The sequence below is a fragment of the Passer montanus genome, unplaced genomic scaffold (genome assembly GCF_014805655.1).
Source record: "Passer montanus isolate IOZ18808 unplaced genomic scaffold, ASM1480565v1 scaffold13, whole genome shotgun sequence".
Lineage (NCBI taxonomy): Eukaryota > Metazoa > Chordata > Aves > Passeriformes > Passeridae > Passer > Passer montanus.
Window position 1 is genome coordinate 5,716,205 of NW_024359832.1, and position 16,057 is coordinate 5,732,261.

At 40.0% G+C, this 16,057-nt stretch overlaps 1 protein-coding gene across 16 annotated transcripts in view; it reads left to right on the forward strand.

The window, feature by feature from the left end:
* The window catches only part of APBB2 (amyloid beta precursor protein binding family B member 2), a 165,605-nt gene that overhangs the window by 76,089 nt on the left and 73,459 nt on the right, over positions 1-16,057 (forward strand). For all 16 annotated transcript variants that reach the window (XM_039698864.1, XM_039698870.1, XM_039698873.1 and 13 more), the window contains one exon: positions 1,454-2,251. In XM_039698864.1, coding sequence (XP_039554798.1) covers positions 1,454-2,251 — 798 coding nt within the window. The remainder of the gene's footprint in view (positions 1-1,453; positions 2,252-16,057) is intronic.

The following is a 16,057-nucleotide window of genomic DNA, read 5'->3' on the forward strand; positions in this document are numbered from 1 at the left end:
AAAGGGGAGGGAACACTAGCAACTGTGCCTGCATTTAGGTAACAATGTGAAGTGCTCCTTTCCACTCTGTTTATGTATTACGTGTTCTTTTAAAACCCATATATTTAATTTCTTGTAAATCTGTACAGCAATCAGTTCTGTCATATATCAAATATCCAAAGATGCAGCACAGCTCAGCTGGAATGATCAGTCATCAGCTAGCTCAAATTACAGCTTTTCATTCCTGGATAAGCCCCAGATACCTTTTTATGTGCAATATAAGCAGTCAATGATAACTGAGAATTAGGAACAACAGAAAGGGTGTTTCATGTTGTGGCAGATGGGAGTGATTTATTAATTGGCCTCTAATTTAGTTGCCAGGTATCAAACAGCAGTGACTACTACAGTAACTGAGGTGTTCATCGAGTATTGTGCAAATTAGTGGAAGCCATAAATATACAGTACAGGAACAAATTACGAGGGTTTTTAATGAGTTTTTTTAAAGAGATATATTTTGATAATTTTTAATAGTCTAAAAATCTGTTTCCTCAATAAACTTAATATTTTTTCAAAAGATGAGTTGTGCCCATGGCTAAAAAAAATCAGAAACTTGTTTACAAGCAGACAAAAGAATTTAACAGTGTAGTGTGTTTACTCTGCCCTAGGATGTATGTTTTATCCTCAAGCTTGAACTTTGTGAGCTATAGAAATAGTAAACCATCTCTGGAGCAAGCCCTTTGTTTGAAGTTAATTGAATTCCAGCAGGGTATTTCGTCAAGGGATTTTTTTTCCCTGCCCCTGGAAATCAAATACACCTTTGTGAAATAATCTTCTACTTGTATTCCCTGACCCTCTACTTCCCTTTCCTAAAAAAAATAGAAAAGGAAGGTGGCAGGGGAGGGAGGGGAAAGAAAGAAAGACAAATAGAGAAAATGCAAGTGTTAGGAGTCAACAACTGACCAGCCAGTCAGGTTTAGCTGTAACAGTTCTACCCAAAGATGAAAAAGAAGCAGCATCTGCTTGCAGTTTGCTTAGAAATAGTTCAAATTTCTGCTTCCTAGTGATGAGCACTTGAGGACTTGCTTCTCTCTTCATCCGACACAGAGATGAAATACTGAAAGAGTTATGGTTAAAATAGTGAGAGTCACAGGCATTTGCAACGGGCACCCCTGCTGTCCCAGAGCCTGCCTGCAATAGATTCAGAAATGAAAAATCTGCCATAAAATTGTCTTGTATAGTGTCAAACTTTCTGCTTTGTCTCATCTTTGTGGTCCTGATATCTCTCTGTATTTTTTTCTGCCTCCTTTCTTCCTTATTTGATAAGATAAGCTTTTGCCTTTTCTCTTACCCGCTTAGATTGTGGTAATTTTCCTCCTGTAAAGCAATTACCTAAAGTGCTACATGCCTTTTCCAGCAGCCCCAGCAAGAGCGTATGCAATGAACGTGTTTCACGAGTGTTCCTTTTGCTTTGCAGTCGATTCCGGCGTGGACGCGCTGGCAGTGTTTATGGCAAGCGGCAGCGCGACGGACCTGAACCGCAACAGCCCCGCCACCCCGCCCAACACCCTGAACCTGCGCTCCTCCCACAACGAGCTCCTGAATGCAGAAATCAGGCACACGGAGACCAAGAACAGCACTCCTCCCAAATGCAGGAAAAAGTACGCGCTGACGAACATTCAGACAGCCATGGGTCTTTCCGACCCAGCAGTTCAGCCCCTTCTGGGGAACGGCTCTGCCAATATAAAGCTGGTGAAGAATGGAGAAAACCAGCTCAGGAAAGCTGCTGAGCAGGGACAGCAGGATCCCAACAAAAACCTCGGTACCACTGCAGGCGTAAGTGTAACTTCTGAGAAGTTTGAAAGCAATGAGCCGATCCCGCAGGATTCCTCTGGCTGTGAAATATTACCCTCGCAGCCAAGAAGGACCAAGAGCTTCCTGAATTACTATGCGGATCTAGAGACATCAGCTCGAGATCTGGAGCAGGGTTTTGTTGGGGTGGAAGACAAGTCTGCACAAAGCAACAGCCAGGCTTCTACCATTATTGTCAATGGCGAAGTCCTGCCCCGGAATCAGAACAAGATGCCAAGCCCAGAGGATGGCCAGGTTGCCACAGTGTCATCAAGCCCTGAGACAAAGAAGGATCACCCAAAAACTGGGGCCAAAACAGACTGTGCCCTCCACAGGATTCAAAACTTGGCTCCAAGTGATGAGGACTCCAGCTGGACTACCCTGTCCCAGGACAGCGCCTCGCCGAGCTCGCCTGATGAAACAGGTACACAAGCAAGGGCTCCTCACAGCCCCTGTTTCAGAAAACAGGGATTGCTTAGCTTAGCTTTTCTCATCTAGTGCCAGGAAGGACAGAGGTGGTTTAGCAGTTTCACTGGGGAAGTGGGCTGTATCAAAATGCAAGCACTGGCCTTGCACACAGCTGCTTGACTGCTAGGGAATGCTTGGAAGCTTCCTGGTCGATTGTAGCACCTTTAAGGAAGGCAGCAGCAGATGGGCTATACGGGGTCCTAGGAATATGTTGACTGCACCTCTTGCTACTTTATAAATAATTGCTCTCCAATAATCAGTGGGTGAATGTTGTGAGAAAAATATGGTTGTCAGGAGATGCTGAACTACTGACAGCTACCTACACACAACAAAAAAGCTTTTCTGAATGATGATTTTTAGGTTCAGTGAAGATTTTTACTTTTGTAATACACAACTTGTAAATGTGCCCGCTACATCCCAGTCATCTGATGATGCTCCCTGCCTGTGTACCAGCATGGGTAAAGAGAAGCCCTCCCAGCTGAGGAGCTGTGCAGTCTGTCTGTCCTGGAGGTCTGTGGTTTTGGGCATGGACAGGGCTCTTCACTGCCACTGCATCTGGGGTAGGAGGAGAGCATCATGTGGGGTCTTCACAGCTCAGGGCTCCCCAAGCCTTGCATTTATGCTCCAATAGTAGATGTTAGGGCCCAAAGAAAGAAAGACATTTATCTAGAGGAAAAAAATATGCAGAAGTTTTAGTCATATGACTTGTGGGAATTGAAAAAATCCCGTAGTATTGAGAACAGTTAATCCATAAAAGAATGTAGTCCAGCAGATATCTGGGGAATTAATAATGTTCAGTCTAGAGATTGTATTCAGCATTTCAGTTTATGCAGAAATATGATAGAAATATGGTTTTCTTGAGAAGACACTGTTGGAAATAATAATATGCTTCTTTTAGGGCTTCTGAATTGTTTTGTCTTGCTTTTCTTATTCTTAACAATATTTCATTATTTAAATCCTGGAAATCTGAAAGTTGTTTTGTGAGGTATTTTCATTATTTTGTTTTCATGTGGTTTGCTTTTGGAGTTGTGTAATTCAAAAACCCTGAAAACTTTATTCTTAATTGATTGCACTCAAAATGCATAATTGTTTAGATAAAATCCTCCTGAAGTCCCCTTAGGGCGGGATACTTCTATGTGTGGTCTAATAAAAAGGTGTTTTCAAGAGCCTTGACCTTCTCTCTGAGTGATGAGGTAAAAAATAAATACAACTCAATTTAAAGATACAAAACAGCTGATTTATTTAAACAGATGTTAGTGTTGATAAACAGATATGGTAGAATCCATTAATAACGGGCACTGAACACCACAAGCACAGTACAGTATAAGAAATGTGTTTGGAGGAAACTAGTGTTCTCCAGGTAAATTAGCTGTATGTGCATCTACATAGACCTCAACTTTCAGACAATTTTATTAGTGCTTTCAGCTATCTAACCTTCTTTCTGAGATTGAGTACTTCAAAAAGAAAGAGTCTGCGGTGATCTTAGAAGCAGAAAAAACCTATAGTCAGCAAAGCAGTGGGATGTCATCGAGATCCTAGCACATGCCAATCCCTAATGGGTTTTCAGGCAGCCTTCCTAGAGACAGGCAGTGACTTGCCACCAGAGCTGATTGACACCAGCACTGCAGGCAGTCCCCCAGACAAGGAAACCTGCCTCCCTTGGCCCCAGGCACTGCATCTCCCCTGGGACCTGCTGCATCCATCCAGCTGAATCCTCTGTCATTTGGAGAGTCTTATGAATAACCACACACCAGCTCCAGGTGCTTTTAATACTGAAATGGACCAGAACTGGCTTCACATCATGGGGAGTGCTTCCTCCTTCTCTCTCAAGAAACTTTCCTTAGTCTGGTTTTCAAAGAAAACACATCTTGTGTTATTACACCATCTACCTATTCCTTCTCTCTCTCTCTGTGTATTCATCAGTTTCACCTGGATAAATCTGTATGTATTCATTGTATGAATCTGTGTGGTGCAAGCAGCAGCAAAGCACATGCCCCACAGCTCAAGCCTAGGAGAGAATGAGGGTGATGTTTTCTGTTTGTGGCTTGCCTTTTTTGTTTGTTTGCTTGACTGTTTATTTGTTTTTGTTAAGAAGCTCCCTAGAAGGCAGGCACATTTCTTAATCTTTGTATCATCTGAAAAGCAATTTCAATGGAAAGTTATTCCGCCATATTCAAGTGCAGTGCTCTGTGTAATAATCTCTAATAAATTAGAAATGAGGATTCTTCAGGAAATAAAAAGAATTCTCTGTCTCCAAACCAACAAGAAAATTGGAATTTGCTTTTGCTTTCTGCTTTAATTTGAATAAAACCCCCTCTTTCTAGAGCCAGGAATAGCCCCATAATTAGGAAAGCCCCTGAGATATAGGACACACAGTGTTAGAGAGCCACAGATGTTTCCTGCTCTATGCCAGCTGCCCTCCTTGCTCTCTTTGGGGTTGTGGGAGGATGTGCAGGGGCAGCAGCCTCCTCTGGCTCCCCAGTTTCTCAGTCTTGGGGTCACATGGTGCCTCGTCTCTCCCTAATTGAAATCAAAGGGGTGTTAAACCACAAGTGTCCTTTTCCAGGAGCACTGCTGCTGTGTGCAACTGCAACATTCCAATGGCAGCCTGCTGCTGGTCTCTGAGCAGAGAGCAGAGGGCAGTTTAACAGCTGGTTACAGATAAACCAGTTCAGTCCTGTGCAGAAAGGGCAGCTGGGAGAGCGGCCCTGGGGGATCAGGAGCGCTGCTCTTGCAAAGAGAGCCAGTGCTCTGAAAGAACTGCACAGCTGGGGAGAGCAGCCCTCCTAATACAATAAAAATTACAGTAAATCATGGGCTTGTCAGAAAGACTTATAGCAGTGGTCAATTCTGCCTCTGATTTTAACCGGCATCTTTGACCAAATTAAAATGGATGTCCCCTTAAAAACACGATTCTTCCTTTGCATTACCTATCTGATACAGACAGTAAGTCTGTTACTTGCTCAGAACATGTTTTCTGTGTTCCTGAAGGGGGAAAAAGAGTTATATACTAAAAATACATTTAGTTATATACTAAAATTACATTGTGGATTAATGCAAGTCCTATAAAGGGGGAAAAAAGAGTTATATACTAAAAATACATTCAGTTACATTGTGGATTAATGCAAGTCCTATAAAACTAGACAGAGAACCACCTATAGGTTCTAAGTAGGGTTCCAAGTAAACACCCAATTTTCAGATTTTTGGGAATAAGAGTCTCTGGTTCACAGTTGCTCTGCATCTCCTAAAGGCTGTCAACTTTTAATATTGGACTGTTATATTTTTTTTAATCCTGCATGTTACTGATAACCATGTCTCAAGAATAGTGCATGTTTTAGAGTCTCAGGCTTGACTGGTTGCTGACTGCTTATGAAATAAGAATGGTGACTATTGCTCTATATCCCCAGTGTGTGTGTAGGTAACATTCTGCATGTGAAGTTACTAACTGCATGTTTTGTCTCTTATTTAGCCATCCCTATAAGAAGATTTTAGGGTCAGTTTAAAAGAGATAAAACTTCAAGGGCAGCCATGGTTACACAATGTTCACAGTATCAGGGTCTACTGGTAGAAGGCTATAAAAAATTGATCTTGATAGTAAATTTAACTTAAAAGATGATCCCCTCAAGTACACATTGCCACTATGAATTGCACAGGGAGGCTGCTTGCTATGTTTAGACAGTCAGGTTGGTTTTATTCTGTGATTCTCAGTGGAGCTACCTAAATCCTTATCTTGAATGTTTGAGTGCTCTGACTTGAAATTCCACGATTGAGAGTGGCAATCAGCATCCAGATGCCACAGTTAAGAGTAATAATCAGCAGCCTTTTGATTTAAGATAGATAACAAAAGATAACAAAAATGGGTATGTAAAAGTGAAATTAATATGCTTAAATTCAGGAATGGGAGAATAGATGCTTTATATAGCAATGTGATTAATAGCCTCTTCCAAACTCTGCAATTACCAAAATTTGGGACTACAGAAGAGGTTTTCCAGAATGTGTTACAGTTACAGTTTCATACTTAACTGTTTGCCAAAAAGATAATGATTTTTCAGTTCATCAGAGCCATTCAATTTCCTCCCTAGAGTGAGGAACAGTTCAACTGCTCACCTGGTGTCCCTTGAGATGTCTGGTGGTGTCCAAGACACCACCAAGGCAGCAGAGAAGAGGCAAGAGCTAGGACTTGCATTTGGAGAAACAATCACAGACTGAGCAGGATGCACGTTAGGTAACACTCACAGATGAATTAACCAGCTGAATAGAGTTTGAAACACCTGCCCTGTAGTGCAGAAATGAAATTTGTTCATTTACTGTGTCTGTCTTTGTTTTAAAAATAGCTCCCTGTTTGACTTCTGCTGCATTGTTCCAAAAGGGCCTAGGATGGTTTGTCATATTCTCTGTAAAAAGAGCTGTAAAACCATCTCTCTGCTAGTGTGACATCTCTCCCTGGCTGCCCTGAGGCTGGGGGAGATTGAGTTTGAAGACAGTTGCCTTGTGGTGGCTGTGCTTTGACTACTTAAGCATTGCTGTGGCTAGCTCTGTCCTTTGGCTACCAGCAGTGTCCAATGTGGCCCAGTCCTAACTGGCACAGGTTAACTGATTTTGACCTTACTCCAGTTGAACTTCTGGCCACTTGATGCGAGTCTGATAAGTGGGTTGTTTTGCCACTGATATTTCTTTCCTTGGTTGGTATTTGTCTTTTCAGGGACACATCCCATGTTACCTTAGTAACGCACATAATTCCTAATCCAGAAAATATCATAGTGCTCCTTTGTGTAAGTGCAGTACTATGATTTTGAGAGTGTTAAAAATTAATATTTTTCTATTCAGTAAAAGGTGTAGTTGAGGGATAAACATATGCCTGCAGGGCCTGTGCCTGGAACATGTGGAATACCTGCATGGGAAAGCAAAAGGTGGCAGTGGGGAGTAGGGGTGGTGCCAAGACAACACAGAGAAGTAAATGCCTGCCTCATGCTGCTGCCTGAGTGGTTCACAAGATGCCCAGAGCACTGCACATTTCCCTTAACTCCACAATGCGCTTTACATGAGTGTGTAATGTTAAGAGATATTAGGACATGCTTTTTGTGTGCTGTAGCAAAGTGGAAAACTCTTCTGAGCATCTGTCAGGCAGACTCAAGTTTCAGAAGTGGTAAATAACTTAATCATGTCAGGTACTTAACTTGACAAACTATTTGTGGAAACTCTCCAAGCTTCTGTAGTTTAGGGATAGAAGTATGTAGTTCTGGATGCTGCATGTCCTTTCTGAGGTTAAATGAGTCTTGCTGGAAAAGCTCTTCTATGCCTAGGATTGTCAGACACAGGACCAAGCAAAGAGGAAGGGAAAAACAAATCACAGAAGAGAAAACAGAGACAGTAATGGGGAAAAGTCAAGATCCTGATTTCAGAGGGATGATAATGCAGGAAGTTGAACAGAAGGAAAGCCAGAATAAGCTGATACCAGACTAACCACCTCTCGTTAAAAAAAACCAAAAAACTTTCCAGTTCATAAAGCTGTTCAAGTAATAAAAAATTATGGCTGAAATCGATCCAGTAAACCTCTGCCTCAGCACTTCTGAATGCTGCATAGAAGTCAGGCCAAACTTCAATCCACCTGATTGATGCTTTGAAATGGGTATAGATATCTCTGGGGAAGGGAAGGAAGAAACAGTAATACCTTTGGGAGGACTTTATGTGCAGGCCTCTTTTTGTTCAGGCAAGCTGAGAACAAGGTTATATTCTTCTAGGTGGGGTCTGTGTGCTCTGAAGCTCTTTGCAGCCTGTTTGGGTGCTTGTTTGTTATCTTCTAGGCCCCTGTGTATCAGCTGCAGGAGGTGTGGTGGAGGAATGGTATTGCCACTCAGCAGAATGAGTCTCTAGGCTTTGCAGTGGCCCTTGAGCTCTTGGAGGACCTTGCACTTGCTGGGGTAGCAGCAATTCACCAGTGGACAAGCTGGGGATGGCCAGCACAGTTTGGGGGTTTCCTGCTCAGAAGATATTCCTCCCTCTTTGCACTCTGCAGAGGGGAAATGCAAAGCCTGGGCCCCTGTGGTTGTTCCTGTGAGCACCTGCTGTGATGCCAGTGTCAGATCCCAGTGCCTCCCTGCTGCTCTCAGAGGAGAATGTTGATGGGGAAGCATGTGGGTTGTGAAGTGGGGAGGATAGGCTGGAAGATGGGAACATGACCTGGAGGAGGGATGCTTTGGAGGGGGAAGCAAAAGGAGAGTAAATTATATGTAGCTGTGGAAATATATAAGGACTTGGCACCAACTGCAGGAGAGCTGGAAGCAAGCAGGGCTGTTTGTAGACAGTAGATTAGGCAAGGAAGACTAGCACAAGGGCCATGACAGTAAATCAGATGGACTAAGTCTGACAGCAGAAATGAGTTTTGGGGATTATGCCTGTGCTGGGATGTTACTTCACAGAAATTCTGAAAACTTAAAGAACACAAAATGGGGAGCTCCGAGTTATTTAATACTGAAGTACTGCTAAGAGAAAGTCAGATCCTAGTTCAGGCCCCTGTGGAAGGAGATGTCTGTACATTGAGGGACACAGACTTAAATCCTCCTCAAGTTCCTGACCTGGTATGTTTTTCCATATTTACTATATTCTCCCCAAATTAGTGTCTCCTTTATACCCCAGTCTCTCAGTGCACTGGTTTCTTGTATGCTGAATTCTCACATAAGTCAAGAGTTAGCTGATTAAAGTTGAATTAAAGTTGCTTTAATTAGCAACTTGGGATTGGCTGAAGTGGGGTTGTGGGTCCCTTGAGTCACAATGGTGCTGTTCAAAGTTATGGTATTGTACATACAGAAATTACTGACTATACAGAAACCTATAGCATGTACCACCAAGACATGGAATAGATGGTGCTGCCGGCAGCCTTGGGGTTGTTGCTGTTGCATAAGGAGAAGGTGGGTAGATTCAGAGCAGTACTGAGCATCTCCATGGGCCAGAAGAGGTGTTGTGTGATATGATCTGACCTTGCTCTGAGCTCAGTCCTTGCTTGAGAGTGGATGTCTGGTCCCTGCCTGAAGGGACATGAAGCCTTTTTTAAACAATCCCATGAAATCACATGTATTTGCCGTTAAGACTCAATTGCTTCATTCTGAGAGCCCCAGGTACTCAGGATTAGGCCCTAAATGTCCAGTATCTGGATGCCACAGAGCTCACGAGAATGACATTAAGTGGGTTCCTTGCATTGTCTGCATCTGGTTTTGTAAACCACAGCAGTGTGTGTCCTTTAGCTTGCAATGTAGATTTGTCCATGATACTTTGGCGATGAGAAATCACTGGGGGGAGAGGGAGAGGACAACTCCAAATAAAAAGCATATATTTTTGCTTCCTGCTTATAGTGTCTCTGAGAAATTTTAATCCATTTTTTATATAGTGATGTATTATAGGGATTGTTTTTTAACAGCTATTTGTTATGTTGATTATTTTATATGTATATAATTTGATACACTGGACTGATTTATTGCATATTAAGACTACTTTAAGGCTTTAGCTTGAAAATCATTCTCAGAACTCTTCCATGAAACTGTTCTTTAATAAAACTATTTCATCCTAAACAATAACACAATGTAACTAAATGCATTTTTCATGTTTTTAATTGCTTTTGAATTGAGATTCTGCAGAGCTCAATTTAAATTTTAAACCCTGCATCAGTTATTAACTCAGACATTGCAGGACACTGAGAGAGGAGTAGCACTGTCATAATGCACAAGTCAGAGCTTTAACTTTGTAGAGCACATTTTTTGTTTGCATGTAACCAAAAAAATACTATAAATCAAAGGTTATGGCTTTTACTTCTTGGAAGTGGATTTTGGGCACTTCTTTGAACCTGAGAAGTTTTTAGTAAGGAACAAAGGACCCCATCCCTCCTCCCCTACTCAACATGAAAGCCGAAAGGCACAATTCAGATTGGCCAAATTAATTTTTAAATTAGAATACACTCCTATTCAGACCTTAATTTAATTTTACTTGTACTCTGTAAGAAAGAGACAGTCAAGTTATCCTGGTCATTTTGGCTGACATGATTCTTGGCTTTGCTTAAATTATTGATTATAGCAAGGGGAGGGACTTTGCAATGAGAACAGCGCTCTCACTAATAGAAGCCTTTCACTAAATCAATTTCCACCATTCCTGCAATGCACCTTCAGGAAGTCAGAGGTTTGCAGGCTTAAGAAGAATTTTGTCTTTAAAGAGCGGATCTTTGCTTTACATTTTTTTAAACTTTTCATATTTATACAGGCAGCTGAAGAGAAAAAAATCAACATAAATATATTTCCGGGGGATGGTCTGCAGGATGAGTGGCTGTTCTGGTTCAAAGTTGAACTGATTAAATCTTGATTTGATTGTCATCTAAAAGCTTGTGGGCTGAAAGTACTGTTTTGAAAGCTTGTCTCCTAAGCAGAGTCAGTCAGAAAATGCATCAATGTCTTGCAAGCTGGAAGAATTCAGTGGAGAATGCAGTATATGCACACACTGCTGAAATCCATGTATAGCCATCGCTCTTACTTTTTTCTTGGCTTGTTAGAAAATGCAGTCATCTATATGGTCAACATGTGGTGTTTTCTCTGTTACATTTACTGGCAGTTGAATGGGGTGGCTTCTCTTCCCTCCCATCCAAAGTGCCACTCCTCGTTCGACTAATTAAGTGAGTGTCTGTTTAAAAACAGCAGTGTGTTTTCTTGAGTATTTGAGTTGGAGATGCTACACAGAAGGAGAATATGAAGCTGTTGGGACATGTATGTAGCAAACTTAAAGGATGTTGCTAACAGATCAGTACATGTTGAACTATACAGGAGCATCTAGAAACTGTAAGTAACAATTCTATTTTACTTTTTGATAGCACTGGTCGACAGTGTCACTTAGGCCGGGATACTGAATGCAGTTATTTTATCTGTTAATAAAAATTCTGCTCAGTGGCAGATCAGCTGGTATCTGGCAGGTTGGGTTATAGCAGTATCTTCCTGAATGCTCATTATTTCAGTAGTGAATTGACAGGTGATGTTTTGTACTTGTGATCCATAGAGCTTGAAGATGTATACATAAATTTAAAATACATTAAAAACCAGACTTCCGATTTCTCCTTTACACGTGACAAATTCTTCTCCTGTATTTTTCTTGTAGTTAAAGGGAAGAAAAAATATCTCTAAACAGTGTAATTGGTGGTACCTCTAGTAATTCCCTGAAGTTCAAGGTAAAGGAACTTTTGCTATATTGAGTGTGGGTTTGGGAGTCAGAAAGATGAAGCAGTTTATAGCCAGTATTGAATTGGGAGCTGTCAAAGAATGTTGACAAATATCTTAGATATTTTTTTGTCTTTCTTGACAGTTCTAAATAAATCAATTTGTTGAGGTAGGAAAAGGACGTCTTATTAGAAAGCTGACTCACACAAAACCTTTACACAACTTTTTCTCTTCATTGCAGGGGAACTGTAATTAAACAGCACAACTGTATTTGCTCCTTACAGAAACAAACTAATAATAAGAAACAGTTTGGTTTGGCTTTTGTAAAATTATTTGCATTTTAGTTCACTTTTTTCTGTGTAAGCTAGCATTGTTTGTCACATTTCAGCTCTAGCAGAATTTCAAGATAACATTTGGTGTTAAATAACCTTATTATTCTTTTGTGCTTAACTAAAACAAAATAATGACTCTCCCTTTTTTGCCCATGGAAGCTGTCAGTGGATCAACTAAGGAACTTTGTAGTCTCCTGGCTGCATTAATTTCCTTTGGTTAATTGTGCTGAAACAACATAACCAATGCTTTTTGTAGCAAAGATATCTGAAAAGTAGGAAGATGACGTCAGAAAAACAGGGATTTCAGGGCTAAGCTTCCACTGGCATGGAAGAGGAAGTTTATTTCATTTTTCTTACAGGATTGGTTTTTTTCCTGCTAAAATGGGTGTGTTAGGCTTTGTAAAATAATATTGCCTATGTGTATTCAGGGTAAGTACAGGAAATAAGACTTCTATGCAGCATCAAAATTAATGTGTGATCATTAACAGAAGATTTGTTTTCTATAGTTCTCTTGATTTCATGTCACAGGTGAATTCTCTGCTTCAGAACTATACTCCAGATTTCTGTACTTTGAATATACCAAGTGCCTATTACCTAAGATTTTCTAATCCTTCAATTACTTCACAGGGAAAATGCAGCATCTTTAAAGAAGCTGCCCTAGGAATAGGCAGGCAATGGAAGTTTTCCCATTCTCTGTTCCTCCCAGTGGCTTCTGTCCACATCCATTTTAAGTTTCGAAAAGCTGGTCCAGAAAATAGTGGGGCGTGGTCACTGTACTCAACAGTTCCCAGAGGAAAGCACCTTCTTTGGTGGATAGGTCTCTCTGGCTTGAGGGAGCCTGTTGTTAACCTAGGACAAGCTTCAGCTGTTCCAAAATAAAATCAGTTGAGTAGTGACTCTGCTTAGTTGTGATTTTCCAGGAATGATGCAGAAGGGTGGATTTTCTCTCTGCCAGAAGTAAGTGGAGATGTTATCTACGTGTTCAACCAACATTTGAGGTTCACTACTTCCAAATTTTGTTAATATCAGTGCAAAACTATTGGACAGTATTAAAAAAAAAAAACCACAGGCAAAATGTACTGATTAAAAGTTGCACTCCCTGCAGACCACATTTAAAAATACTGTAATAGTAATTACTGGTTGTATTTTAAGTATTCAAGTGTACAACTGAGAAGCTTTATTGTGGGTGGAGGAATACATCTAGTATTTACATAGTAGACCTCTTTTGTTTTCCTCTGCAAACCACCCCATCTGCAGACAGGGCAAATGGACAGATCAAGCATTGGAAGTAGGAGGGAGGGAAGGGAATTATCACATATTGCTCCTTTATTAGTAATACATTTAATATAACATCCTCATTTTCATTGCACAGGAATACTTATAGATATGATGCATTTATAAAGGCTGAAGTAAAGATGAATAATTTCTCCAATCTATGCCAGTAAACCAGTTAAAAACAAAAGGAAAACAAACATAAATTCTTCTTGGAACTAATACAACTTGTCCCCAAATGGGAGCTTAAAAACAATGTGTACTCAAAAGTAAGAATGAATTTCAGGTCATTGTTTATGTTTTTGGGGTTACACTTTTATTGTTTCATTTTAATTTTGTTTTTTCTGCTTTTACCTTTTTTTTTTTTTTGAGAGGGAAACTTGAGTGATTCTGTGGGTTGTACTGAGAGGTTTTTTGAATATTTGTTGATTTGGGTTTTTTTAAGAGGACAAGCTGCAATTTTCCCATTGATTTCAAGAGTTAGGGAGTTTCAAAGTTCCAGATATCACAAGACACAGTCATAAAAATTTCTGTCAAAAATGCTGAATACAAGTGTGAGTTCACAAGAGTAGTGTTTCATTTCTTCAGTGTTTTAAAAGTAAACTTTTTGATAAAATGAACCTTGCAGCTTGAATTCTTCAGTAATGAGCAAATCAACTACCTCATTTGGTAAAACATTAAAGTCCTTTTGGTGAGATGTGGTTTTATGACTTGCTGAGGGGTAAGGTGATGCTCAAAGTTTAAAAGAAAAAGAAAGCTGTTTTTTCCTTGTGGTAACATTACTGCAAAAAGGTCAGTCTAAAGACCACCAGATTGGGTTATTTTGCCTTTTGGTTTATTGTTTTTCCGATGCTATGTTAGGACTGTGTGTTTGTCTAGCCACAGTTTTGTCTGGGCTAATTCTATTTTCAGGTGGCAGGATTCACTGAGAATTTGTTGTTAATGCATAAACTGAATTTCTGGCTAGCATCTTGCTTACAGTATGTTGCTGTCATCTCTCCTTTCTACTTCTAAAATTTTCTGAAATGCAAATAATATCAGCACAGTGAGACTGTAAACCCTGACTGACATAAGAGCTTTTTTGAACTGTAGTAATTGTCATGTGTAAAAGCATGTAGTGTAAGCAGTGCTAATTACCTCTCCCCAGCAGTTGTCTCTGCACTAATCACCAGACAGATCTGCTGTTAGTTAACTGCTCCTCAGTAGTTCGACTATGTTCCCCTTTCCTTATTCATACAGATATTTAAGACCAGCTGTTCTATTTGCCTAAAAGTAAATTTATATTTGTTAAATGGTAATGCATAATTTGCTACAAAAGTAGTTAAAATCTTCCTTTTTGATGCATGTTAATATAAATTGGAACAGGACAAGTATGAAAAGATAATATTCAGTCCCATAACTCCTGCGTTTCTACTGTCATATGAGATTGTTCTGTATCTCAGGGTAGGAAAGTACCTTTGTATTTATGAAAATAAATTTATTGTGCATATTCCTTCTAGGAATATATATCTATGTTTATATATAAATCCCTTAGAGGAAGCTTGCATATAGTGGTTTGAGAATTCTCACATCAGATGAGGCTTTTTAATCTGATCCAGTATAATGCTGTGGTAGCTTTTATCAAAGTCCTTCAGTAATGTTGTTAGTTCCACTGTTTCCAGTGTAAACTAATATAGTAAATGGAAGGCAGAGCTTTTACAAGAGTTACAGTGGTTACAGTTCATGTTGTACATAACCAAATGTTCCTATATAGCAGACCTTAGGCTCATGGAGTTCTTTATGGGTTGCTTCTCTGACAGGGGCCAGTAGCAGAAACTTAGGGCTTCGCTAAAAACAAAAACAGGCCTAGCATAAAGTGGTCCTCCCCCTATTATATCTTTTTCACTTTCAGTAATTGATAGTTTCAGGACTTTCAGACTTGGTATGTTATTCTTGTTATCTTCTTTAATTGCCCTTGATAGACTTTTCTAACATGAATTTGTTTAATCATTTTTTTCTCATTTGTATTTCTGGCATCCACAACATCCTGTGACCGTGAGCTCCATAATAAAATTATGTATTATTTGAAAAAGTATTTCCTTTTGTTATAAAATTGCTCTCCAATAATTTCATTAGATGCCTCTTGCTTTTCTGTTTTAGGAAGCAGTAAGTAACAGTGAATGATGATTTCCTTTCCATCCTTGCCTTCTTCCCACCATTCATGATTTACAGGTTTCTCTGACATTCTCCCCTCCTCCCTGTCATTTATTCTCCAAGCTGGAGAGCCCTACTTTACTCAATGTCTCTTCCTGCAGAGAGATTTTTATCTGTCTGTCTTTTCTAATTCTGCTGCATCTGTTTTTATAGTAGGGCACATGAAGTGCATGCACTAGTCTGGTGATAGTTCAATCCTACATTAAAACTGTATACATGAAGACTTTTATCTTGGTCTAGGTTCCTAAAGTGTAATTTTTTTCAACTGCCAGTGAGTACTAAAATGCTACCTTCAAAAAACTTTGTTACCTTGATTCTTCCAGAGTGGAAAAGATAATTAATTATCTGCTGTTGTAGATGAGGATTTGGAGTAGCAGAAGAGTAAGATTAAAGAAACTTGTAAGAAATTGATAAAAAAGAGGAGGTGGGTGTCTTTGTCCATTGAAGAAAATGAGAAGGTGAAGGTTGTGCATTGAAAAACAGCTCTTGAAACTGTGTGTATCTTAACCCTGTAGGATCTATCTGCAGTCTTTTGGTTTTGCTCAGCAACAAAGGTGAATAGAAATGCAGAAAGGGTACTCTTCTCATTCTACATAACTGGTTTTCCAGCTTTCCAAAACCATCTGCAGTCCTCTGGCATGTCCACAAATTAAAAGGATTATTCTGTTGCTTGTGCATCTCTTTCACTGTTTGTGAAACATGTGATGACAATCACATACCAGTTGAATTGTATGTCTGTGCCACTGGGCAACTTCCCTTGTTTTTAATTAGCCAGTC